The following is a 25837-nucleotide window of genomic DNA, read 5'->3' as shown; positions in this document are numbered from 1 at the left end:
ACTCAATGCACGTAACTGGCGTGAGGTTAATCCAGTCAATCGCGCACACACACTAGCTGAATATGCAGAGCTAGCGCGCAAATATTAACTATTAAGCTAGCTAGTACCTATTCCATTTATGTGGCGTCGTCAAAGATGGAATCAGCATGCAGATGATGTAAGTTAGTGCTTCAAAGTCCCTGTGATAAGGTTAGCGATAAACTGAAATCCAAACTGAACAGAACTACACTCTCTTCTACCATTGTCTTAAATATATTTAATGGTCTCGTTGCAAAAGCTAAATTGTCGCAAGTGAACTTTTATTTATTTAATTTGACCTTTATTTAACCCGGGTAGCAAAGATTATAGCAAACACCACTGAAACGGAATTGGTGCTCGCTAGCTTTGCAAATTCAGCTATTGTTGGAAGCCAGCCAATATGAAACAAACTATTAAAATTACAAAAGGTTGCAGCATATGTTGTGTAAATGGTGAACTCATACAGCTGTCAACTCTTGTCATTTTAATCCGTTTCACATTTGCTAGCTACCTTTTAGATCGAAGCCCAAATAGAATGATAAAAGATAAGATGATAGAAGCCCATCTCCTACTGTAAATAACCTACACACTGTGTGTGTGTGTGTAGCCAGCCAGCCCGGTAGAAAAATGGCAGAAAAATAAAAGACGGATATCAGAGTATTTTTCAGTACACCAAAACGCATAGTAAGAACCCTTGTAGCCTAATATCTCAAAGACTAGTTGATAAAATGTTCATAAGAAAGAAATGAAATTCTAATGGAAATGTTTCACAATGATGTCATTAGGCAGAGCAGGCAACAGATGGCACACAGACAGCAGAGTTGGGGACAGATATGCAGGGACAGACTGGCAGAGACAGGGAGTCTCAGGTAAGTTTGTTGAGTCTTTGTTTGGGAACATTATGAAAGGTTCTACAATTTTTTGACTTGTAAAATAGGAACATAATTGGAAAATGCCATGGATACCCCCACTCTCAACTTAAACTGGTGACTGAACTAAGATTTGTTAAAGGCAATGGTATTGCTGTTGTGTAGTTTTGGGTACCGGTAGTTAGGAGTACGGCAAACACCTTATTTCTTTGGTTCCTCAATATACATTTACCATATTACAATGTAGGCTATGTGTTACAGCACTACTTTTGGTGTCCCCCTCAGGAATTGCTCTTGAGAAAATTTCATGTAATTGTCCCCTCCAAAGTTGATATCAGATTTTCGCCCCTGTGTGTGTCCAATAACATGTGCTTCCTCTGATAAATGTCTCTCTTCCTATTGTAAGACAGGACAGACAGAAGTGAAATCCGGGATCCTTGGGACCTCCATACCCTAAACACTAACCCCTACCTAAACCTTTTTAAATGTAAACTTCGATGGGTTAGGGACGTCCCGATGTTCCCGGATAGCACGGTCGCAGACCTAGGGTCAGGGTGCCTTTTGGCTTCAACGTGCTTTTTGTCCATTCTCACACCCCGTCTCGGCTGTATGCTAATCACATGACTAGACCATTGACGGTACCACATTAAGTGTGTGACGAGACCGTCTTTTTGTAGCTCGGTGGACTAGACTGCTAACTTTTCACCCGTGGAGAGAGCGTTGCAGCTGGAGATTAGCAACGAGCTGTCAAATATTCATACATAAACTACACCGTTAGCAGACTTACATTGCGATCTGTAAGTAAATCAATCTGTTTTGGATTGTTTGTGTCATTGGAAACGGTGTGAGCTTGGTACTGGCGAAACGTCAGAACCAGAACTATAGCTATCTCGTTAGCCTTTTGCTAACTTAGTCGCTAGCTAGTTTTTTTCCCCCCATGGTTGCTTTATGTGTGTGAATTGTTCAGTAGCCAGCCAGCTGGCTGGTTATATATCTGTCTGTCTGGACTGGCTAGTTCTACTCAAATGATTTCCCTCCCTATTGACAATGTAAACACAGCCTACTGCTCTCGTTGTTAGCTAGCTAACTTTATTATTTCTAACACGGTATACATTTAGCCATGCATAGGATTTACGTGAGTAGTAAGCGTTCAATGATCAAAGACCGTTATGTCCATGTCACCTGACTAGTCTTGCTGGATGATTTTAGGGTTGTCATTCAGTAAACCATGACTTCCATAAACAACGGTCTGGACTTCTTACCTAGGGTGTAATCATTAGTCCAAACAGTGCAACTAAAACGATAGTTAATATTGGACAAATTCAGGTAGGTCCCTCCCCATTTCGTTCCATTTGCTTCCGTTTAAGAAATGTTTTACAACAGAATCGGCGTAATATGCCCCAGTATGTTATTGTCAGAACCCTTGACCCCTCTACTGCTTCAAGCTGTCCGTTTCTGCCTCAGGCTTTCTCCTGGTGTATAACGCAGATGAGGGGTGGGCGTCACACCCAGTTGGGCGTGGCATGAGACAGGGGCACACCGTGGGTGTCACTGCTACCACCCTGCACCCACCCCACCCCATCAACATGGCCTCCAGCTACATGCCCCCCTTCGAGGGCACAGGGGAGGTGAAGGAGGGCTTCCTGTGCCCGCTTTGCCTGAAGGACCTGCAGTCATTCTACCAGCTGCAGGAGCACTATGAGGAGGAACACTCTGGGGATGACAGGCATGTCAGGGGACAGCTCAAGAGTGAGTCTGTTAATGCTTGTCTTTCCATTTAGGTCAGCTAATAATGACCCAAGAGTGAGTCTCATAGGGTAGCCTTGCCCACTTCCTTGAAGTAATCACTACTGTCATCCTGTTGGCTGCAGGTCTAGTCCAGAAGGCTAAGAAAGCCAAAGACAAGCTGCTGAAGAGGGATGGAGAGGACAAGCCAGAGACGGACAGCTATGAGTCCTTCTACTATGGTGGAGTGGACCCCTACATGTGGGAGCCTCAGGAGCTGGGTGAGACTGGGTCAGGGTGCCTTTTGGGGAAACTGGGAGAAGAGCAAAGTGGTGGGGTGGTGTGGTAAAGGGCTTTGCATCTGCTGCTCAAACATTCCACAGTTAACAAGATATTTATTGGTCTGGTCATTGCATGCTACTGCATCATCTCACCTGAATTGTAACTAAGAGTGTTGCATTGTTATGGTCTCTAGTTTTAGAGACTGCTTCCATACAGTCTGATGGTGTCCCCTCTTCTCCTCCGTAGGAGCCACCAGAAGTCATCTGGACTTCTTCAAGAAGCACAGAGCTGCCAGGATCGACCACTACGTCATCGAGATCAACAAGCTAATTATCAGGCTGGAGAAAGTGAGCACACAAATAATCACAAGTCGTTTCCCCCTTTGGTTTGTCGATGTGGGTTTGACACATACAGTAGCAGTTACACACCCTTACTGTCAGGACATTTACATTTACATTTAAGTCATTTAGCAGACGCTCTTATCCAGAGCGACTTACAAATTGGTGCATTCACCTTATAATATCCAGTGGAACAACCACTTTACAATAGTGCATCTAAATCTTTTAAGGGGGGGTTAGAAGGATTACTTTATCCTATCCCAGGTATCCTGTCTTGTGTTTCAGCTGACCTCATTTGACAGGATGAACATAGATGCAGGCAAGATTAGAGGTGAGTTGAGAGGGGGCCATATTGCAGTATATTTTGTTTTTCATTATCACATTATACAGGACCCACATTTGTTCTTATTGAGTACAGCTCCTCCATGTGTGAATTTGAACGGCTGAAAATCCGCTCCTCTCTCCAGCGATTGAGAAGTCTGTTGTGTCGTGGGTGAGCGACTCTGATGTCCCGTTCTGTCCCGACTGCGGGAACAAGTTCAACCTCCGGAACAGACGACACCACTGCCGTCTCTGTGGCTCCATCATGTGTAAGAAGTGCATGGAGTTTGTGCCCCTGCCTTTGGCTTGTGAGTACACTGTATATACACACACACACACACACACACAGCAATATTACACCCATATTTAACCAGAAAATCAACAGTGACATCAGTGTTTCTCAGAATTAGTTAGTTAATGCATTGTTCTTGCTTAGTGACTCACCAACCAGTTCTCTTCTCTCCAGACAAGCTGACCAGTGGGACACGGGAGGCCCTGAGTGTTCCAGGCAGCCCGGGCCAGTCTCAGTCCCCTCCAACAGGGGGCGGTGGGGGCAGCGTCAGCGGAATGGGCTCCAGGAGAGGCAGCATCAGCAGCCTGAGCAGTGTCACCTCCATGCTGGAAGAGAAGGACGACGAGAGGATCCGTTGCTGCTGCCACTGCATGGACACCTTGATGAGGAGACAGCAGAAACTGGAGGAGAAGGACCACGTGCCTGACATCGTCAAGCTCTATGAGGTAACACACTGTTGTTCACTGTGTAGTGAGCTTGCTGTCATTCACCATTCATCCTCCTGTCTACCTTCCAGAGGCTGAGGCAGTGCATGGACAAGGTGGACGAGAGAGCTCCAGAGTACATCAGAATGGCTGAGTCTCTTAAGTAAGACGTAGTCTGTCTGAAATGACACCTTGTTCCCTATATAGTGTACTACATTTTACCAGAGATGTATGTGGCTGTGGTTCTGTTTGGTCAAACTTTAACTTCTCACAGTGCTGGAGAGACCACCTATAACCTGGACACGGCTGGTGGACTGAGAATGGAAGTCCAGAAATACTACGAACTCATCGATGCACTGAGGTACATACTATATACAGAATGTGTTACGTGTATGTAGGGTTGCCGATATTTGAGGGACACCTCTTTTATGATATGCTACTCTAAATATCGCGATATCCTACACTACCGTTCAAAAGTTTGGGGTCACTTAGACATTTCCTTGTTTTTGAAAGATAAGCAATTTTTTTGTCCATTTAAAATAACATCAAATTGATCAGAAATACAGTGTAGACATTGTTAATGTTGTAAATTACTATTGTAGCTGGAAATGGCTGATTTTAATGGAATATCTACATAGGCCTACAGAGGCCCATTATCAGCAACCATCACTCCTGTGTTCCAATGGCAGCTAATCGAAGTTTATCAAGGCTAACTGATCATTAGAAAACCCTTTTGTAAAATATGTTAGCACAGCTGAAAACTGTTGTTCTGATTTAAAGAAGCAATAGAACTGGCCTTTAGACTAGTTGAGTATCTGGAGCATCTGCATTTGTGGATTCAATTACAGGCTCAAAATGGCCAGAAACAAAGACCTTTCTTCTGAAACTGATCAGTCTATTCTTGTTCTGAGAAACGAAGGCTATTCCATGCGAGATATTGCCAAGAAACTGAACATCTCGTACAACACGGTGTACTACTCCCTTCACAGAACACTGCAAACTGGCTCTAACCAGAATAGAAATAGTGGGAGGCCCCGGTGCACAACTGAGCAAGAGGACAAGTACATTAGTGTCTAGTTTGAGAACTGGCAGCTTCATTAAATAGCAAAACACCTGTCTCAACGTCAACAGTGAAGAGGCGACTCCAGTATGCAGGCCTTCTAGGCAGAGTTGCAAAGAAAAAGCCATATCTCAGACTGGCCAATAAAAATAAAATATTAAAATGGGAAAAAGAACGAGCTGGACGGAGGAACTCTGCCTAGAAGGCCCACATCCCAGAGTCACCTCTTCACTGTTGACGTTGAGACAGGTGTTTTGCGTGTACTATTTAATGAAGCTGCCAGTTGAGGACTTGTGAGGTGTCTATTTCTCAAACTAGACACTAATGTACTTGTCCTCTTGCTCAGTTGTGCACCGGGGCCTCCCACTCTAAAACATATTTTACAAAAGGGTTTTCTAATGATCAGTTAGCCTTGATAAACTTCGATTAGCTGCCATTGGAACACAGGAGTGACGGTTGCTGATAATGGGCCTCTGTATGCCTATGTAGATATTCCATTAAAATCAGCCATTTCCAGCTACAATAGTCATTTACAACATTAACAATCTCTACACTGTATTTCTGATCAATTTGATGTTATTTTAATGGACCAAAAAAATGTGCTTTTCCTTCAAAAACTAGGACATTTCTAAGTGACCCTAAACTTTTGAACGGTAGTGTATATAATCGCTTTGCGCCATTAATGATTAGATTCCAGACTGCAATTTTTTTGCTTATTTACGATATTATAGTCTCGGGCTGGGCGGTATACCGTATTTTACTCTATTCCGGTATGGATGCACCGACCGTTTTGGGTTACCTTCTATAAGGGTATTTGAATGTTTGGTTTGTTAAATGTGATACGCCGTCGTGTGTAACGTCCATTTGTATAGTTTACTCCGCTACTTGAGTTATCCCCCTCCGCTCTCTCTCTCCATGACGCTTTCCACACAGACCTAGTCCCACCCCCTGTCACTCAAGGAGCGCATTTGTTGTTGCTTGACCACCAGACACTTTCGTTCAGTCTGCATGGTCAATGCAGCACATGCAACAATGTTGATGACAACGATATTGTTTCCACTTTGATCTTAATATAAATCCACAAGCGTTCTATAATTACAATATTAGTTTGTGTTTCTTACATCTGCAAACAGCTATTTTGTATTTTCTTAGCAAGTTAAAAACCTGTTGGGGATCTTATCCCGATATCGGGATTCATTGTCAAGAGACCACGGCGGGAAATTCAAAAACTGCAAGAATCTAATAATTTCAATTTCTCAAACAATCAACTATTTCTCACAATTTGAAAGATAAACATCTCCTAAATCCAACCACATTGTCCGATTTCAAAGAGGCTTTACGGCGAAAGCATAAAGTTAGGTTATGTTAGGAGAGTACATTGAAAATAGCTGTGTGTAATGTTTTGTCAATTCAAACACAGGCGTCACCATAAGCGGATAACCAGCTAGAATTATACACCAACCTTTGACAATCTTCCTCAGATGACACTCCTAAGACATTATGTTACACAATACATGCATTTTTTGTTCCATCAAGTTGATATTTATATCCAAAAACAGCATTTTACCGAAGCGGTGAAAATCAGATTTTTTTCTCTCAAATGCTTCCGGTGAACAACGTTACAAATCACAAAATTACTATTCGATAACATTGGTAAATTATATTATTGTCATTCAAATATTCATAGTTTAACATTTCGTAAATGCTACTGCAATGCCAGATTTCAAAATAACTTTACTGGGAAATCACAATTTGCAATAAACCGGGTGCTGTGCTAAGAACAATAGGCTAGGCTATACAGGTTAGCACCATATGTAACCATGTAATATCAAAATTACTATTGTCAATATTCCCTTACCTTTGATTATCTTCATCCATTGGCACTTCTAGAAATCCCAGGTCCACTACAAATGTGGTTTCTTTTGACAAAGTTCATAATTGATGTCCAAATAACTCCAAGTTGTTCCATGTTGTTAGCGCTCGGTAGGCTACTAAAAAAGTAGCGCGGGGGGATTCACGGCGAAAAGTAAAAAAATAATCTATTTACATTGTTCAAACATGTCAAACGTTGTTTAGCATCAATCTTTAGAGCCATTTTTAACGTGAAACATCAGTAATGTTTCAACCCGACCTCTCCTGTGTCTTGAAAAACGTCTTTGAAAAATGTATCGCATCACATGATTGCGCAGGTGCAGCCAATAATGAAGTGACGACATCCCAGGGAGGTCAACTTCTCTTCATTGCCATCCGGTCTCTGTTCATCATAGACGCTTCAAACAACTTTATAAAGATCGTTGACATCTAGTGGAAGCCGTAGGTGTTGCGAAATGAATCCTTTCTCACTATGGTATCTATAAAACAATGACACTAAATAGTACAGTCACAAAATTCAATTTTTTTTTAATCTATTTTTCACAGGTTTTTGCCTGCAATATGAGTTTTGTTATACTTACAGACACCATTCAAACTGTTTTAGAAAATTCAGAGTGTTTTCTATCCGAATGTGTTAATAATATGCATATCCTAGCTTCTGAGTTGGTGTAGGAGGCAGTTAAAAATGGGCACATATTTTTTTCAAAATGTCTCAATACTGGCCCCGAGCCTCAACAGTAACCTGTTGAGGCTCGGGGGCAGTATTGAGACATTTTGAAAGACACTAAATCGTGTTAGCTGGCTAGCTAACTAGCTAATAAAAGTACTGAGTCAGAGCAAATGTAGCTAGCTAAGCCTGATACCAGTGCTTGTGGAGGCTTAAATCAGTATGTTGTTTGTGCAACAGTATCTTCTAAATCAAAGAGGAATAGGCGAGGCATGAATATGTTGGCTACATGAATGTAGCCAAAGATTATCGGGGCCCCTAGGAAATACTGAATATCACTTTGGTTCCTACCCTGTCACAATAACTCGTCCATGGAATTTTCATTCGTTGTCATGTCAAACAACACTGTATTCAAAGTGCCCACTATTATTTATATTCTAACTATATAATTAGAATAAACATTCTATTTCCATGATTCCAAAAGTTCACCCAAGTGTTTTGATCTAAATCGCAATTGCAACATTTGGTTAAAAATAAGGCCTTGTTTTTTTTGCCCATATCGTGGCAGTGTGGAAATGATCTCAAGTGAGTGCAGGAAATGTAGAAATTGATGGAAATGCAGGAAATTATTTTAGGTTGAATTGAACAGTATAAAACAATCCGAATGGAGAAAGACCCATTAAAATCATTTAGAATGTATGTGTTGCCACCCTAGGGTCACACTACTCATAAAGCAAATGTAGGGCTTTCATTAATCAAAAAACATAAAATGGCGTCAAAAATTAGAAAAATACCATGATATGATATTTTGGCCATATCGCCAAGCCCTATTATAGTCACATTAAATAATCTTAATATGGGGAAAATATAAGGCTTAGTTCATTCATTTAGACTTCATTTTCAACATATTGATACAGCCTAACTGATAACAGTTTTGACTTGTAAACTTCAAATAGAGTGTAGTCTTGCACTTCACAATATAGAGTCAGTCAAATATCATGATATTCGATTTCATCATACACTACATGACCAAAAGTATGTGGACACCTGCTCGTCGAACATCTCATTCCAAAATCATGGGAATTTAATATGGAGTTGGTTCCCCCTTTGCTGCTATAACAGCTTCCACTCTTCTAGGAAGGCTTTCCACTAGATGTTGGGACGTTGCTGCAGGGACTTCCATTCAGCCACGAGCATTAATGAGGTCGGGCACTGACGTTGGGCAATTAAGCCTGGCTCGCAGTCAGCGTTCCAATTTATCCCATAGATGTTCGATGGGGTTGAGGTCAGGGCTCTGTACAGGCCAGTCAAGGTGTGGTTCTTCCACACCGATCTTGACAAACCATTTTGTCTTTGTGCACGGTGGCATTGTCATGCTGAAACAGGAAATTGTCTTCCTCAAACTGTTGCCACAAAGTTGGAAGCACAGAATCGTCTAGAACAGGGGTGCCCAACCAGTCGATCGCGATCTACTGGTCGATCGCGGCATGCTTGCCAGTCGATTGTGAGATGATTATACATCTACTAAAATTCAGCCCCACAAATCAATTTCTATAATCTCTTTCTGTATTAACATTTGACAGTCCTCCATTCATAGCCATGTCTGAAAAGTCACGTGATTTACATAAAATATGACCAGTCCCTGCCCACTTATTGACGTATGCCTAGTTAGCGTGGTCAGATGCCGCCCGCCAACTCCAAGTCGAGGTAACGGTGATGCCAGGTAGGTAGCTAGCTAGCTAACTTTGTAGTCAGATTCGTTCTTAAATTGTTCTTAAGTTGTGTGGTAGACAGCAGCAATAATGAGTGAAAGGAACGATACAAAAAACATCAATTGTATAATTTCCACAAGAATGGGAGGATGATTATTTTTGTCATGTCAAACTAAAAATGTGTCTCATCTGCCATAATAGCATCGCTATCCCAAAGAAAGGTAACAGAACAACATTTTAAAACCACACACAAAACCCAGGAAATAGATTTTCCAGCAAAGACTGAATTACGAAGAAGAAAGGTACAAGAACTAAAAAAAAATCAACTGGCAGTGCAGCAGTCAATTTTCACAAGGCCAGTGACCGAAGCGAAGGCGGCAACCATAGCATCTTATCGTGTGAGTCACGTTCTTGCTAAGCATAAAAAGTTGTTCAAAGTTGGGGAGATGAAGGAAGCATTTATCGAGGCTGCAGACTCTCTGTTTGGGGATTCTAAGAATAAGACTGAAATGATGGCTTCCATCAATGACATTCAGTTGTCTAGAAATACGGTGACAAGATGTGAGGGAATAGCGGAGAACCTCGAGGATCAACTGAAGAAGGATATTGACAACTGCGAGTGTTGTTCCCTCCAGTTTGACGAGTCCACAGATATGGTAGATGTGGCACAGTTATGCATTTTCATCAGAATGGTTTTTGACAACATGAGTACAAAGGAGGAACTACAAAGGAGGAACTACTCGCCATTTTGCCACTGAAAGGACATAAAGGGGCAAAGATATTTTTCGAGCTTTTATGGCGTTTGCTAACAAATTCCAACTGCCCTTTTGTAAGCTTGTTTCCATTACTACCGATGGGGCTCCCGCTATGGTAGGCCGCATTAGTGGGTTCGTTGCATTGTGCAAACGGGACTTCGTTTTCACTGTGTAGTTCATCAGCAAGCTTTGTGCGGGGAGATGTTAAACATGAAAGAGGTGATGGATGTTGCGATTGTGTGTTCTATTCGAGCAAGAAGGCTACGGCGGAAGTTATTTCACGCTCACTTAGAAGAGACTGAAGCGGAGCACACAGACCTGCTGCTACACACGGATGTGCGATGGCTGAGCCGAGGTACATATTTAGGGAGATTCAGTGAGTTGTTGCCTGAAATCAAGGAGTTTCTCAAGGTCTCCAAGCATGCAGTATATGCACAGCTAGAGGACACAGTGCCTCCTGGATTTATCTTTTCTCACTGACCTAACTTGCATGCATAATGAACTGAATGTAGAGCTGCTAGGAAAAGGCGAACATGCAATCAACATGATCAGCTCTGTGAACACTTTTAAATGCAAACTACAACTGCTCACAAGAAAGCTGCAACATAAGGACCTGCACTTCTTTCAACACATGCATTCAGAACTTGAACGTCAGGGCAAGGATGCAGCACAGCTTGACAGTGCACGTTACGTGGAGCAAGTCCAGAGCATCTTATCTGAGTTTGATAGTCGTTTCACTGATTTGCATCACTTGAGCCTATTGCCACTTATAAACTCAGCAAAAAAAGAAATGTCCCTTTTTCAGGACCCTGTCTTTTCAAATATAATTTGTAAAAATCCAAAGAACTTTACAGATCTTCATTGTAAAGGGTTTAAACACTGTTTCCCATGCTTGTTCAATGAACCATAAACAATTAATCAACATGCACCTGTGGAACGGTCATAAAGACACTAACACCTTACAGACGGTAGGCAATTAAGGTCACAGTTATGAAAACTTAGGACACTAAAGAGGCCTTTCTACTGACTCTGAAAAACACAAAATGAAAGATGCCCAGGCTCACAGCTCATCTGCGTGAACGTGCCTTAGGCATGCTGCAAGGAGGCATGAGGACTGCAGATGTGGCCAGGGCAATAAATTGCAATGTCTGTACTGTGAGACGCCTAAGAGAGCTCTACAGGGACACAGGACGGACAGCTGATCGTCCTCGCAGTGGCAGACCACGTGTAACAACACCTGCACAGGATCGGTACATCCAAACATCACACCTGCGGGACAGGTACAGGATGGCAACAACAACTGCCCGAATTACACCAGGAATGCACAATCCCTCCATCAGTGCTCAGACTGTCCGCAATAGGCTGAGAGAGGCTGGACTGAGGGCTTGTAGGCCTGTTGTAAGGCAGGTCCTCACCAGACATCACTGGCAACAACGTCGCCTATGGGCACAAACCCACCGTCGCTGGACCAGACAGGACTGGCAAAAAGTGCTCTTCACTGACGAGTCGTGGTTTTGTCTCACCAGGGGTGATGGTCGGATTCGTGTTTATCGTCGAAGGAATGAGGCCTGTACTCTGGAGGGGGATCGATTTGGAGTTGAAAGGGAATATTGTTTTCAACAAACATCTGTAAAATGATAATCTAGAAACGAATGCTTTGGTTGTCTTTCTCTCAGGCTTCCATGTCTTCTCCCTGGACCTCGTCAATGTCCACCTCTTGAACATGAGACTCTGAGGCCTCATCTTCACTGTCACTTTCCAATCTTGTTGAGGATGGCTCGTTGTCAGGCTCAAAAAGCCTCATTTGCCCAGATGGCCACCAATTTTTCAACCTTTGTATTGGTCTGTGTGTGTGTGTGTGTGTGTGTGTGTGTGTGTGTGTGTGTGTGTGTGTGTGTGTGTTCCCGAACAAGGACCAGTTGCGCTCTGAGGTGGCTGATGTTGGTGGCTGATGAGATATGATTGGCACGACTGCCATATTGCATCTCCATCCCAAAGCCCTTGCTTGGAAGTGTACTTCGCCAGACTGCCAAGAACATTGCCCTCATCCAGGCCAAGGTGGCGAGACACAGTAGTGATGACACCATAGGCCTTGTTGATCTCTGCTCCATACTTGGGGTCCAACATGTACGCTGTGGCGTGTATGGTCTTCAGGCAGAAGTCTTCACGCTTTTTGATGTATTTCAGAACTGCAGTTTCCTCTGTTTAGAGCAACAGTGAAGTGGGCAGGGCAGTACGGATTTCTTCTCTTACATCTGCAAGCAGAGTCTGAACATCAGACAGGATGGCATTGTCTCCCTCAATCCGTGCAATGGCTACTGCAATAGGTTTCAGGCTGCTTACCACTCTCTCCCAAAATACATCATCCAGGAGGATCCTCTTGATGGGGCTGTGTGATATGGCCATTTCTTGGAGAGACTCCTTCCCCTCCAGGAGACTGTCAAACATGATGACAACACCACCCCAACGGGTGTTGCTGGGCAAGCTTCAATGTGGTGCTCTTATTCTTCTCACTTTGTTTGGTGAGGTAGATTGCTACTATAACTTGATGACCCTTCACATACCTAACCATTTCCTTGGCTCTCTTGTAGAGTGTAGTGTATCCATTGTTTTCAGTGCCATGATGTCCTTGAGGAGCAGATTCAGTGCATGAGCAGCACAGTCAATGGGTGTGATGTGAGGGTAGGAAATGCCTTCTGTGGTCCAAGGTCATTGATGACTGCCTTCAAGCTCATCTGCAATGTAGAGACCGGTGTGTCTGTTGTCCCTTGTGTCTGTGCTCTTGTAGAATACTGTTTGAGGGTTGGAGATGATGTAGTTAATTATTCCTTGCCCACAAACATTCAACCACCCATCAGAGATGATTGCAATAGTCTGCTTTCTGTATGATTTGCTTGATCTTCACTTGAACTCTGCATCCAGCAAATAAGTAGATATGGCATGTCTGGTTGGAGGGGTGTATGCTGGGCAAAGAACATTCAGAAATCTCTTCCAATACACATTGCCTATGTTGCATACACAGCTCGAGCAAGATGTTCATCAGCATTTCTCTGACTACGTTCCTCTATTGAGTCAAAAAAACTTCTGATTCCAGGAAGACCATGAGCTGTTACTATCGATAAGGTGTCTGATTCATCATTTTCACCTCGAATAGAAAGTAGAGGGACTTTTGTCAGAGGTTGCTGCTTGTGAGCACTGAGGGAAGTTTATGCACTTGGCCAGATGATTCTGCATGTTTGTTGCATTCTTCACACATGATTTGGCACAGTATTTACAAATGTACACTTTTCCTTCTACATTAGCTGAAGTGAAATGTCTCCACACATCAGATAGTGCCCGTGGCATTTTCCTGTAAAGATTAGAAAAAAAGGAGTAAATAAAACCAAATACAATTCCATGTTCAGATAAATAGTTAAGCAGTTAGATTAAACAACTCCTTTGTAAGATAAGATAAATGTTTTAAAATGAAACATGTATGGAAACAGGTGAATTAACACTCCTTAGTTAGCAGCCTCAAGCAAGCTAAAACTCACATGGTAGCAAAAACTAACTAGCATAAATTGTTAACAAGTTAGAAATGATTTAAACACACTTTGCTGTAGGCTACTATTTACTAGTTAACAAAAAATGTCATATAAAATATATTCACTCCTGCCAGTATTGTAATCAAAACTTACCAGAAAGCATGTAGTCCTTGACTCAGACCGTATAGTAGTGTGGGCCCAATAGCATCTCATTAGTGTGCAAGATCTTGAGAATCAGTTGTACATGTGATGGAAGAATGCACTGTGCAGGTAGAGGGTTGCAATTCCATTGAATTGGGGATAGTTTAACCACAGTATGCCACAAGACCTAGAAGTGCCTTATGTGTATCCCACAAAAAAGGTTTACTGTTCTAAGCAAACTTTTTTTTGAAGAAGAAGAATTTAAGCAAAATTCCCAAAGTTTCAGACCCTTTATAACCCTACCTGTCAGCAATGGGTGTGGCTGAAATAGCTGAATCCACTAATTTGAAGGGGTGTCCACCTACTTTTGTGTGTATATATATATGTTGGCCCAACTGTAGTTTGGCCCAACTGTAGTTTGAATAAAAGTGTCTGCTAAATAACCATATTCTTGTAACATTCTCTATGTATTTCTGTCAGTAAGAGGATCTTAACACTGGGAATGAAGGAGGAGCCACAGCCCCATCCAAAGAATCTCCAGCTGCAGAGGATGGTCAGATACACAGCCACACTGTTCGTCCAGGTGAGACAGAGGGTACACTACTGTACATAAAGAGCAACTATGGATAAGCTGAATGGTGTGGTGAAGAGTGAATGATTAGTCACTTTCCCCAGAATAATAGCTCATTACACAACACATTCAAACACCTCCCTCTCTTTCTCAACCCTTTTCTCTCTTTCTCTCCATCCATCTCCCTATCCTTCCCCCCTCCTGCAGGAGAAGTTGCTGGGTCTGATGTCTCTGCCCACTAAGGACAAGTATGAGGAGCTGAAGATGAAGCAGAAGCAGGAGCAGGAGAAGAGGCTCGCCCAGGAAAGACTGGTGAGGCTGCTTATTGTTTAAACTAAAGACCCAATAATGATACTCCAAAAAGGGTCTGATGTCTGATACCAGGGAAGCTAAAAGCAAATGCTTTTATAAGTAGTGTACTATATAGGAAGGTACGCTTTTAGAGACAGCTTTACTATCTTCCTGCCAGGCTGCCCAGAAGAGAAGGCAGGACTCTGAGAAGAACCGCCCGGCCTCTAGCACCAACGGGGAGCCTCCCCAGGCCCCCAGAGTCCCCCGCATGACCAAAGCTGGAGGCTGGCTGCCCTCCTCAGACACCCTCCACACCCACGGGGAGCTGGAGGACCCCATGCTGCAGCAGATAGAGAATATCCGGTCGTTCCTGCGGCAGGCCAAGGCCGCCCAGAGGCATGACGAGGTGGCCATGCTGGAGGAGAACCTCAGGCAGCTGCAGGTGGGGAAACCTACATAATGTTACAAAATGTAGCTGCTATATGTACTGCGATTACAATGCAATGGACCGTAACAGGGTTCTGGTCAGAAATAGTGCACTGTATAGGGACTAGGGTGTGATTTGTTGAACTGTGTGTTCTCCAGGATGAGTACGACCAGCAGCAGACCCACCTGGCCATCACTCTGTCTCAGAGACTGGCCCTGGAGGAGAGCCTACAACAGGAGCTGCAGCGCCTGGAGGACAGGGAGAGGGGGAAGATGAAGCACAGGGCTCAGAGCCAAGCCCCAGGATCCACCCAGGCCACATACACCTGGCAGGGCTCACTGAACCTAACTGATACAGGGATCCTCCATAGGGAGGGGGAGGAAGAGAACGAGGAGGAAGAGTTGACCCCTAAAGCAGAGAGGAGCCCCCCGTCCATGAGGGCCTTCCCTGCCCTGACAGACCAGGATGAGGAGTCGCCCCCGCGGCTGGGGGGAGATGTAGAGGGACAGAACAGCGCCTCCCTCAACCCCTTTGAGGAGGAAGACTCCACCCCTGTGGAGGAGGATCCGTCCAACCCGTTCTCCGAGGAGATCCAGAAGGAGCACAAGGAGGTAGCTAACGGGAAGAAGGAGTACAACCCGTTTGAGGAGGGCGGGGTGCAAGGGCAGGCTGAGGGCGCCACAGGCAACCCTTTCGAAGAGGAGGAGGAGAACGATGAAGGTAACCCTTTTAAAGAGGCTTCTGGGGGTACCCCGCCGGGAGCCTCGACCAATCCCTTTGAAGAGGAGGGTGAGGCGGCGATGCCGGACGTTGACCTGATCGAGGAGGAGTTGCTGCTTCAGCAGATCGATAACATTCGGGCGTACATCTTCGATGCCAAGCTCAACGGGAGGCTAGATGAGGTGGAGCTGCTGTCAGAGAACCTGAGAGAGCTGCAGCGCACCCTGCAGGAACAGAAGAGTAAGACACACTGACAGAGACACCACCTCCTCCGTCTCTACTTTTCCCATCCTCCATGCCATCACCTGATACTTACAACAGGGCTGCCCACCCAGGGCTAGAAGCTAATCCTGAGACTCTACAGTAGTTCCCTTTAAAGCTGGGATCCGCAAAAGGTGAAACCGCGCCTCTGGTCGCCCCAGGTGCATTTATTGTTTTTGTTTTTGTTTTGTTTTTCAAACGGAGGAGATGAGCATCCAGCATCATGATAAAAACTGTTTGTAGTACATACTCTGCTGTTATATCCAGAGGAGGCTGGTGGGGGAAGCTATAGGAGGACAGGCTTATTGTAATGGTCGGAATGGAATAATTGGAACGGAGTCAAACGTGGTTTCCATATGTTCTGTGTGTTTGATAACATACCATTTATTCCATTCCAGCAATTACAATGAGCCCATCCTTCTATAGCTCCTCCCACCAGCCTCCACTGGTTCTCGCGTGCAATGATGTCCAATGAAAAAAGTGTTTGTTTGAAGTAACGTCTTTGTTGTTGTAATATCGCAAACAGACGTGGCAGTTTCACCGCTAAGGATTCCAGCTTTAAATGGCCAATGATCTCATTGATTCTGGGTTGGTTAAGGTCAGTGTTAGGTGGGTTAAAACATTTGTGAAGGAACCACCCCCCATTCCCCCTTTAGACCCAGGGCCGCATCTCAATAGTCTATACTTCCTCTCCTTGTCCCTTTCCTTCATCTGTATTGATGTGAATGAACTGCACAGGTGACAGCACCTAGCATAATTTATTTGCCGATCCTTATCATCCTACCATGTAAGTGCAGGGTCAAGGAGAGGAGACAAGGAGAGAAAGCAAAACTAGTCTATTGAGACCCTGCTCAGGGTTATGCAGTCTAGCACTAAAAGGAGATGCATTTACATTCATTTCTTCACTCTTGTACATACTAATAACACTCACACTCTATGAAGGCCTCATTTAGGAGCCCTGTTGTTTTTGTAATTCTATCTGTATGGTAAGAAGAAGCACAAGGGCAGAGTAAGTCATCACTTCCAGACAGTTGTGCATAGTCAGCCACAGAAGGCAGGATCCAAGGGGTCATATTTGGGTAACAGAGGCCTGACATCTGTAGTCCTGCTATTCAATACCGATACCTTATGTAGAACCAGGGTTGCCTTGAAGGTCGCAAAGTTTTTGGAAATGTTATGGTCTTCTTGAACAAAAAAGTTCACTCTGAAGAGTTTGGAATGACAGCTGTCGTCGGCACCTGAATACTAAGCATGACTAACTTGTTACTGCTACATTTTGTCTATCAGATCTTCACATGTATGTTTGAGTTTGTATGGGACCCATTGCCGTTAAGACATCTTTTCTCTGTCATCCCTGGGGGTCCAGTGACCGCTAGAAAGAGAATGTTGCTGAACAAAACATTAAGCCATGGTGAGCGACACCAAAAAAAAAAACTGTTTTCAAATCCTGCTTTGCTTTCAGGGACTCCTTCTGTTAGCTGGTTATGTCGATTGAATGACTAAGTTGAAGCGCAGGATAGATTCATTTGTTTTCAGTGAGTGTGCATGATATCACTGAGACACTTCTGCAGTGGTCCAAAGTAGGCTAGTCTTTCAATTATGATTTTGTCCTAGTCTCTCTCCCTGTGCTGTTTTCTCCTCCCAACACAGTGGAGACACTAGTTCTAACCCTGTGTTTTCCCTTTTAGTGCACCAATGATGGCAGGGTCAGAATCTGTCCTGCTCTGAACTTACTTTTTTACCCTGCAAACATCGTTTACTTTCTCATATGCCAACTTAACTTCAGTGTGTATTTATTATGCAACTGATTCAACCAAGTCTCTCTTAACAGCACTTACCAATTAACACATAACACCGTTGTTGCAATGGAGATGTTTAGGTCCGAGGCACAGAATAATAGGTTAATTTACCCAGAATGCTCCATCTGTAATGGCATTAGCCTTCTACTCTGTATTCATAAGGTCTTGGCAAAACTTCAGATGTAAGATTTAATATTTGTTTGCCTCTTTGGATTCTGATTTCTCATAGGTAATGAAAAAACACTAAACCGATTCAACGCTACCTAGTATTATCACAAACTGTTGAAGTACTTTGATGTTGTATCCAAGTACTAATTTCCTTGCCTTAAAGTATACACCAGTACTTGATATTAAGTTGAACTAAAGCAGTATTGTTCGCTGTAGTCTCATGTACTCAACTGTGTTGTAGCTAAACAGAACCTTTTGAAACAATTTGTGGCAAATGTTAACGAACTGTTGCGCTTTTTCATAATGTTGCCTGTTTACCTTTAGTTGTCACTGGCTCTGTTTACACAGGCAGCTCAATTCAGATTCCCCCCCCCACTAATTGGTCTTTTTGACTAATCACATCAGATCTGAGTGACAAAAGACCAATTATTGAAACAAATTTCAGAATTGGGCTGCCTGTATAAACACAGCTATTGAGGCTCGATCACTCAACACTAATTAAAGACATGACCAATTGGAACGGTGGTATTTTCATTCATCGACATTACAGGATGTGAGTGTGTTGCAAATATTATGCATCAACTCAACACACTTGAACTAGAATCTGCTTCAGATTAATTAAATCATCAGTCTCAATTATCCGTATTTACAACCAATGACATAAAATCGAAATATTTCCTTTAATGTACAAAAACAAATCTACAGTGTTTCCAGTGAAACATATTTGATATAGTAGTATTGCTGTCCAGTCTCAGTCCTGTGCGGCTGCCATCTGTGCACGGTATTTCCCAGTCATCTCCTTGGGCAGCGGTGTGGTGCCAGGGCAGGGAACCTGGCCCTCCACCTCACAGATACACTCCTTCAGACAGTACTTCTTGGGCCCAAAGTTGGCTGGGTTAGCAGCCTCCATCCTGGCTAAAGCCTCAGCCTGCAGGACCTCACTGTAAGGAGAGAGAATAGAGGGGAAGACAAATTGACCAGTAATATTGTATTATACACTTAGACAAGAGTAACGGCTAGTGCAGTCAAATGTGAGTTTCCTGTGTTGTGTATATTTCCACACTGAGGTTGGAATAATTCTGTGAAAACGATAATGCCCTTTTAGTGTAAGAGTTGTTTGACAAGATCGCCTGAAATTTCAGCCCGTTTTGGTGGGAGAGTTTCAAACCTTTCTAAGGTACTTTAATTGTTACCCAGCAATGATTTGATAACGAGATAAAAATGTCTGCAGTGGACCTTTAAACATTACTCTTGACATTAGGCTACTGTCAGTGGCTTATTCACTGGCATCTTGCCTGAGGACCAGTCTGTTTATGCTTTAGCTTAGCCAAATCATTTGGGGTTGTCATGCCAAACAGACTGCTGCAACCCAGGGAGGCCTACACATCTACACTTCTGGGATGTATTCATTAGTCAGATTCTGTTACAAAACGTTTTGCATATGAAAACGAGTTTCTATTGGACAAATGCAGGTAGGTCCCACCCCTTTTTGTTTTGTTCGCTTCGTTTGATTCCTAGAGTAAACAGTTTCTGTTGCAAAACGTTTTGTGACAGACCAAACGTTTTGAAATGGAATTCGACTAATGAATACATCCCTGTTATAGAACCAAATCAAGCAGTGGGCTGTGATGAGAATGGGTATCGGAGGTTATGGTACTATCAGTACTTACTCGGTCTTGCCAAGAATAGTCTTGACATGTTGGGTGATTTGTTTATGGTCCTTCCCCTCCACATCCACCAACACCTGCTCTCCATCATCTATATGGAAGAGATGGACACAGAGGTCCTATTAATGTACAAATTATATTCTAATTTTAAGGATATACCATGTCAGACTTCAAAACAAAACATAGGTCTAATAGACTTGATAAAATCAGACTTTATGCAGTAATGACAGATGCACAAATATGTAAAATAGAGGCATAGTTAAAGTTTCTATCAATCATAGTAAGTACAGAATTGGACCCACCTAGGTAGAACTTTAGAAATGGCGATGGTGTCATGTTCTTAAACATCATAATTTGAACCCAAGGATTTTTGTACTGAATTTGTGGAACATTGAAGAACACAAATTTTCTGCAGAAAAAGAGAAGATGCATGATGGCCAACCAGGCTGTACCAACTCACTCACAGATCCTGACCACTGGGTTATAGCTCTGATCCAGGGCGTCTTGCTAATGCTGAACAACTCGTTGTCACATGGACAGTTTGTGCTTTCAGGACAACTGGGAATTCAAAAAGAAACGAGGTCAAGTCGTTGACAGAGTGATCTTCAGGTCGGAATATGGAGTGAGATACCTGCCAAAATATTGAACGTACGCATCACTAGGATCGTAAGAAAATCCGTAGGTAAATTGTTAGGATCATAAGAAAAGCCATGCAGAAAATCTGTGAACATACAAACGCCATGTTACGATTACGGCCTAACATTTTAGGCTTGAACAAATCTTGTGCAGCAATTCTGACGTACAATAATAACTTAAGGTTTTGTCAGTTTCATGTCACCAACAAACAAACAAAAAACATACACCAAATGCCCTGTGAGGAGTGCTACGCGAACAAGCACAACACAGTATGCATTAACCAGTAGTATCTACCAGGAATAATGAATCAGAACCGGTAGAATATACCAGGAATAATGAATCAGAACCGGTAGAATATACCAGGAATAATGAATCAGAACCGGTAGAATATACCAGGAATAATGAATCAGAACCGGTAGAATATACCAGGAATAATGAAACAATAATAATAGCTGTTTCGTGAATCTATCAATTATGTATGACCACTGGACTCTCAAAATATATTTTTTATAGAATATTTTTATTTCAAATCACTCAATCTTGCCAAAGCATATTCTGTAGGAGGGGTTAATATGAATTTAAAACAATTTGACATGATTTATATGAATCAGGTCATGTACATATGGACGTTGAAATGAACAAGGGAGAGGTTAAACGTAGGCAAAGTCTGCCATTAGCTTATTCCCACACTTTACAATAACTCTGTTGCGGTTGTCTTAGGTAGTCTCTGTATAGGCTATTCCCAGTTGAAGCGCTTGTGATCTCCATGTGCCTTCAGAAAAGCACCCCTCACCCTCAGAAAATGCCCTTCTGGAGGCCTATTAGCCAAATAAAGTGTAGAGCATGACACGTGCAACTCATCATTACGACATTTAATTCATCCGTCATTCAGTTCAGTCAGCATGTCATCCATTCAGTCATTTGTGAATTGCGATAGGAACTAAATCAAAGAGAATAGAACAGTTTTACCCATTTGTTTATTGAAATCCATGTGAGTATTCAACATTAGCTAAATTCTCAAGTTCTTTAGCCTACCACTTTAATAATTCAATGTTTAATTTAGGCCTATCCCCCCCCCCAAAAAAAAATTGTCCTTCAACTTGTAGGCATTGCAATTTAGGCTATCATTTTGGGTACTGGTGCCTTGCAGAATAATTGTAGAACTCTATTTGTGTTTTATAACTTTTTATTATAAGGCTCCACTTAAAAAGAGACCCTAGCTCACAGGCCTCTAAATAAATGTTAAACAAAATAGTTGAAGAAGCACATGCAGTGGCTGATGGGGAAAACAGATTTGGCAATAATAATAGTCTTAACCATTTGGGACCCCTTGGCTATTTCGCTCAGGACAGCCTAAATCATATTAACTTTCTATTTTGCAGCTCAGGCAGTTATTCAAGACAAGGCTCTTCTGTGCCTTTATAATTCTCACACAAGTAATTTGCTGAAGGCCAAGACTATACTACTTCATCTACTGGTATAACGTCGTTATTGAATGTAGTTCTAAAACAAGCTCTAGACTTTTATTTTGGAAATGAAACTGGGAGCTGCAAAGCAACTAATGCCTGGGCTAGAGTTTAATTATTATTTTTTTTTAACCTTTATTTAACTAGGCACGTTGCTTGATTGACTAGCTAACTTCGACTAGCTACATTCGGTTCACTATTATGTAGCGGTGACTAGTAGCCCTAACTATTATGTAGCTGTGACTAGTAGCCCTAACTATTATGTAGCTGTGACTAGTAGCCCTAACTATTATGTAGCTGTGACTAGTAGCCCTAACTATTATGTAGCTGTGACTAGTAGCCCTAACTATTATGTAGCTGTGACTAGTAGCCCTAACTATTATGTAGCTGTGACTAGTAGCCCTAACTATTATGTAGCTGTGACTAGTAGCTAGGGTTGCAGAATTACAGGAACCTTTAATAAATGACCTGGGTTTTCCAGAAATCCTGGTTGGAGGTTTCCCTGGTTGGAGGGACTCTGACTCTCTATTGGTTTCAGACTTTTGGCCTCCCATCCTATTCTAACCACCTCTCGCTGGCTTTGTATTCATGTTACCTGATGAAATTGCTGTATAATATGATCTTGTTGCCATCTGATGCACATTCAGATGTCATAAATCAGCACTGCAGAGCTCTCCCTGTACTATGCCGTGCCTTGATTGTATTACTGTTGAAAGATATTCAAAGACTCAATCACGGACACTCGTACTGACAGTTGTGGCTGCTTTTTGTGATGTATTGTTGTCTCTACCTTCTTGCCCTTTGTGCTGTTGTCTGTGCCCAAAATGTTTGTACCATTTTTTTGAGCTGCTACCATGTTGTTGTCATGTGTTGCTGCCTTGCTATGTTGTCGTCTTAGGTCTCTCTTTATGCAGTGTTGTCTCTCTTGTCGTGATGTGTGTTTTGTCCTATATTTATAGGTTATTTATGTTTTATTTGTTTAATGCCAGCCCCCTTTCTCTGCAGGTCTTTTGCCTTTTGGTAGGCCGCCATTGTAAATAAGAATTTGTTCTTAACTGACTTGCCTAGTTAAATAAAATGTAAATAAATTCCCAGAATCAAGCGGGAATAAGCAGTAAATCCAGTAGCATCCAACCAGGTTTTCTGGAAAACCAGGGAATTTATTGAAAGTTCCTGGAATTTTGCAACCCTACTAGTAGCCCTAATTATTATGTCGCTGTGACTAGTAAGAAAGAGAGCAACATCCATGCCAATGTTTACACCCTCAGCCCAGCGTCAAGCCAGCTTCAACTTGTGTAAAAACTTCAGACTCCTTAACTCCAATAGAGCTACGGTATGAATTACTGTCCCCTACAGTGAAGGGAGAGAGAAACATAAAGAGAGAGGGAGACTATTTAACTTCAGTAACTTTAAAGTTTATTCTACGGTTTGAATCACCATCCCCTCACTTCTCTATACAAATATTGATACTGATAATACAGGGACTAGCATGAGTATCTTGGGAGAGGAGACCTTTGAATTTTAGATTATCCCATCTAATAGTCGTAAAACAGATCAAATTTTACGTTTACGTTTCACGCTTTTTTTACGATACCTAAATTCAACCTTTTGGCAACTATCTCGATCCATATCAGAAAGTCGGAATTGTAGAAAGATGCCCGAGTTTCCGACTTGGAATTCAGTCGGATGACCGTTTTAAACGATTTTCCCAGTCTGAGCTCCCAGTTGTCTTGAACGCACTGTTAACTCGGCAACTACTGGTTCAATTTATATTGCATATCTGTACAATTCTAACAATGAAACATAAATATCATTTTGAAATATCATTGCTCTCTGCATTGAAAGACATCCAACAGCTAGGTTAACTAGCTAGGATAACAAACTGACCTTGCTCCGTCGCTGAGCTGTCCATGTGTGTTGTAATTTACTGTCAAAATCTTTACTCTGTTTTTCAATACAACTTCTCCTTTCTGGAGATACTCCAGCGTTCGTCTAATGGGGAATCTTCCTTTCATAGGCATTTTTAGTCTTTATTTTCACGTTATAATTTGGAATTGGAAAAGACACACAGCGCTCCAGTTAGGCGCTCTTTGATGACGTAAACTATATGCGTAAAGTTTAAGGCCCTTTACTAGTTACCACAGCCAGAAAGTCATAAACCCTGCCTATTTCTAAACTTTGATTTTAAACCTAACCTTAACCATGCTGCTAACCCTGACCTTAAATTAAGACCAAAAACTAACGTTTGTTTTCATGATTGTTTTGTGACAAAGCCAATTCGACTTTGTGACTGTGATAACTAGTGGAAACCAAAGGTTAGTCTTCTTCTTCAGTGGTGTTTAACGGCAGTTGGCAGCCAATGTTTAGGGTGCATTACCGCCACCAACTGTACGGGGGTTAAAAGGGAAACTCAATATGGTGATCTATACCCAATCCCTCATTTTATCAATCTTCCATAGCTCCCTCCTCAGGCTCTGGGGCCTGAGAGGGTATCACTGCTTGTCACAGCGCATCATCTAACTCCTACCCTGAAAAATATTTTACTCCCAGGATCTACTCTGCCGTATCCACAATAATGTCCATCTTCCTAGACTTTCCCTCCACTTTAGCCGTACCCTTGATCACCATTGCCAAAAATAATCAACAAAGTCCACCTTCTTTGAACTTAACATCGCTGGATCCTGCTGGTGGGAAGACAACTATGCAGCATGCATTGAAGGCCTATTCAACACCATGGAATTCATATGAGTACCTTTCGTTCCCTCCACCTTTTGACAGCCTCTGCATGTGGAATGCTCTGGACGGCCCTGAAATTCTCTTTCACGCTCATCAGGCACTCCAAAGATGTAGCTACATGCTTTCCACCACAGTTGCAACACTTCACAGCTTCTTTGCCACAACTTCCACATCTTGGATTCTTCTGCCTGCAGAAACTCTACATGTCCAACCAATTTCGTGATATCCAATTGGTAGTTACAGTCTTGTCCCATCGCTGCGAACTCGGGAGAGGTCGAAGGTCGAGAGCCAGGCATTCTCCGAAACACGACCCTGCACTGCTCGCTTAACCCGGAAGCCAGCCGCACCAATGTGTCGGAGGAAACACTGTACAACTGGCGACCGAAGTCAGCGGGCATGCCCCCGGTCCACCACAAGGAGTCGCTAGAGCTCGATGGGACAAGGACATCCCGGCCGGCCAAACCCTCCCCTAACCCGGACGACGCTGGACCAATTGCGCGGCACCTTGTGGGTCTCCCGGTCGCGGCCAGCTGCGACACAGCCCGGAATCGAACCCGGGTCTGTAGTGACACCTCTTGCACTGCGATGCTGTGCCTTAGACCGCTTCACCACTTGGGAGGCCCATGTTCAACCATTCTACACCGTTTACACTGCAACGGCCTGGAAATACCACCTTGAAAGGTACTTTTCCTTTAGCTCAAAGCATTACACAGCATGGTAATCAATTCACCTGATAAGCAACACACACTTCCAGCAGAAACACAAAAAATCAAGACCAGCCCACTCCTCGTGACCCTCACCAAACTCCACTTTACCCATACCTCTCTCCACCAACAGAGTTGACAATTCGGGCTCCAATTCTCCCAGAAACCAGACTCCCACCAGATATGAGGTATTATCAACACTAAGTGTCTTCTTTCCCATCCCAACTTTGCTTCTTTTCCCATTCTTTTGGACAGAGGTCCATTCTTCCTTCCACCGCCATCCGATCCATGTTCCACATCCGCCGCCGCCATCCTTCCTTCATCCGCGTCTGTGCTCTTATCTTCTTCTGATGTGCTATCAGTTTCAACCAGAACGGCTGCCTTCTTCCT

General features: G+C 42.9%; 2 protein-coding genes across 4 annotated transcripts; one reads left to right on the top strand and one right to left on the bottom strand.

Annotated features, from left to right (window-relative positions):
- The first annotated feature begins 1505 nt into the window (after window positions 1–1505).
- On the top strand, window positions 1506–17028 carry rbsn (rabenosyn, RAB effector). 2 transcript variants are annotated; one of them, XM_014134838.2, is made up of 13 exons: window positions 1506–1684; window positions 2352–2636; window positions 2759–2893; window positions 3141–3241; window positions 3518–3563; window positions 3700–3822; window positions 4020–4291; window positions 4363–4433; window positions 4545–4631; window positions 14482–14584; window positions 14780–14884; window positions 15042–15305; window positions 15449–17028. In XM_014134838.2, the coding sequence occupies exons 2-13, from the start codon at window positions 2411–2413 to the stop codon at window positions 16262–16264; spliced, it is 2349 nt and encodes a 782-aa protein (XP_013990313.2). In that variant the 5' UTR covers window positions 1506–1684; window positions 2352–2410; the 3' UTR covers window positions 16265–17028. The 2 variants fall into 2 exon arrangements, with proteins under 2 accessions (XP_013990313.2, XP_013990311.2); XM_014134836.2 differs by having other exon boundaries at window positions 3700–3861.
- Window positions 17029–18899: 1871 nt separating this feature from the next.
- mrps25 (mitochondrial ribosomal protein S25) lies at window positions 18900–24126 on the bottom strand. Of its 2 annotated transcripts, none has more exons than XM_014134839.2 (4): window positions 23895–24126; window positions 20208–20314; window positions 19909–19996; window positions 18900–19179 (listed from the first exon to the last, which is right to left on the bottom strand). In XM_014134839.2, exons 1-4 carry the CDS (start codon window positions 24026–24028, stop codon window positions 18990–18992), a joined length of 519 nt encoding a protein of 172 aa, XP_013990314.2. In that variant the 5' UTR covers window positions 24029–24126; the 3' UTR covers window positions 18900–18989. The 2 variants fall into 2 exon arrangements, with proteins under 2 accessions (XP_013990314.2, XP_045549004.1); XM_045693048.1 differs by lacking the exon at window positions 20208–20314 and adding an exon at window positions 20366–20463 and having other exon boundaries at window positions 23895–24125.
- Between the last annotated feature and the right edge of the window lie 1711 nt (window positions 24127–25837).

This window comes from Salmo salar, chromosome ssa13, assembly GCF_905237065.1.
Source record: "Salmo salar chromosome ssa13, Ssal_v3.1, whole genome shotgun sequence".
In the NCBI taxonomy this organism is placed as follows: domain Eukaryota; kingdom Metazoa; phylum Chordata; class Actinopteri; order Salmoniformes; family Salmonidae; genus Salmo; species Salmo salar.
The sequence above is the reverse complement of the archived record's forward strand: the minus strand, read 5'-3'. Positions and strand labels throughout refer to the sequence as shown.

What these genes read in the sequence shown, in the direction of transcription:
- rbsn (XM_014134836.2), top strand. Translation starts at nt 2,411, where the DNA reads ATGAGACAGGGGCACACCGTGGGTGTCACTGCTACCACCCTGCACCCA. An exon ending in AGATGCAGGCAAGATTAGAG is followed by an intron (nt 3,564 to 3,699) that starts GTGAGTTGAGAG and finishes TCCTCTCTCCAG; the next exon opens with CGATTGAGAAGTCTGTTGTG. An exon ending in CAGCCACACTGTTCGTCCAG is followed by an intron (nt 14,585 to 14,779) that starts GTGAGACAGAGG and finishes CCCCTCCTGCAG; the next exon opens with GAGAAGTTGCTGGGTCTGAT.
- mrps25 (XM_014134839.2), bottom strand. Translation starts at nt 24,028, where the DNA reads ATGCCTATGAAAGGAAGATTCCCCATTAGACGAACGCTGGAGTATCTC. An exon ending in CAGCTCAGCGACGGAGCAAG is followed by an intron (nt 20,315 to 23,894) that starts GTCAGTTTGTTA and finishes CTTTTTCTGCAG; the next exon opens with AAAATTTGTGTTCTTCAATG. An exon ending in ACTATTCTTGGCAAGACCGA is followed by an intron (nt 19,180 to 19,908) that starts GTAAGTACTGAT and finishes CTCTCCTTACAG; the next exon opens with TGAGGTCCTGCAGGCTGAGG.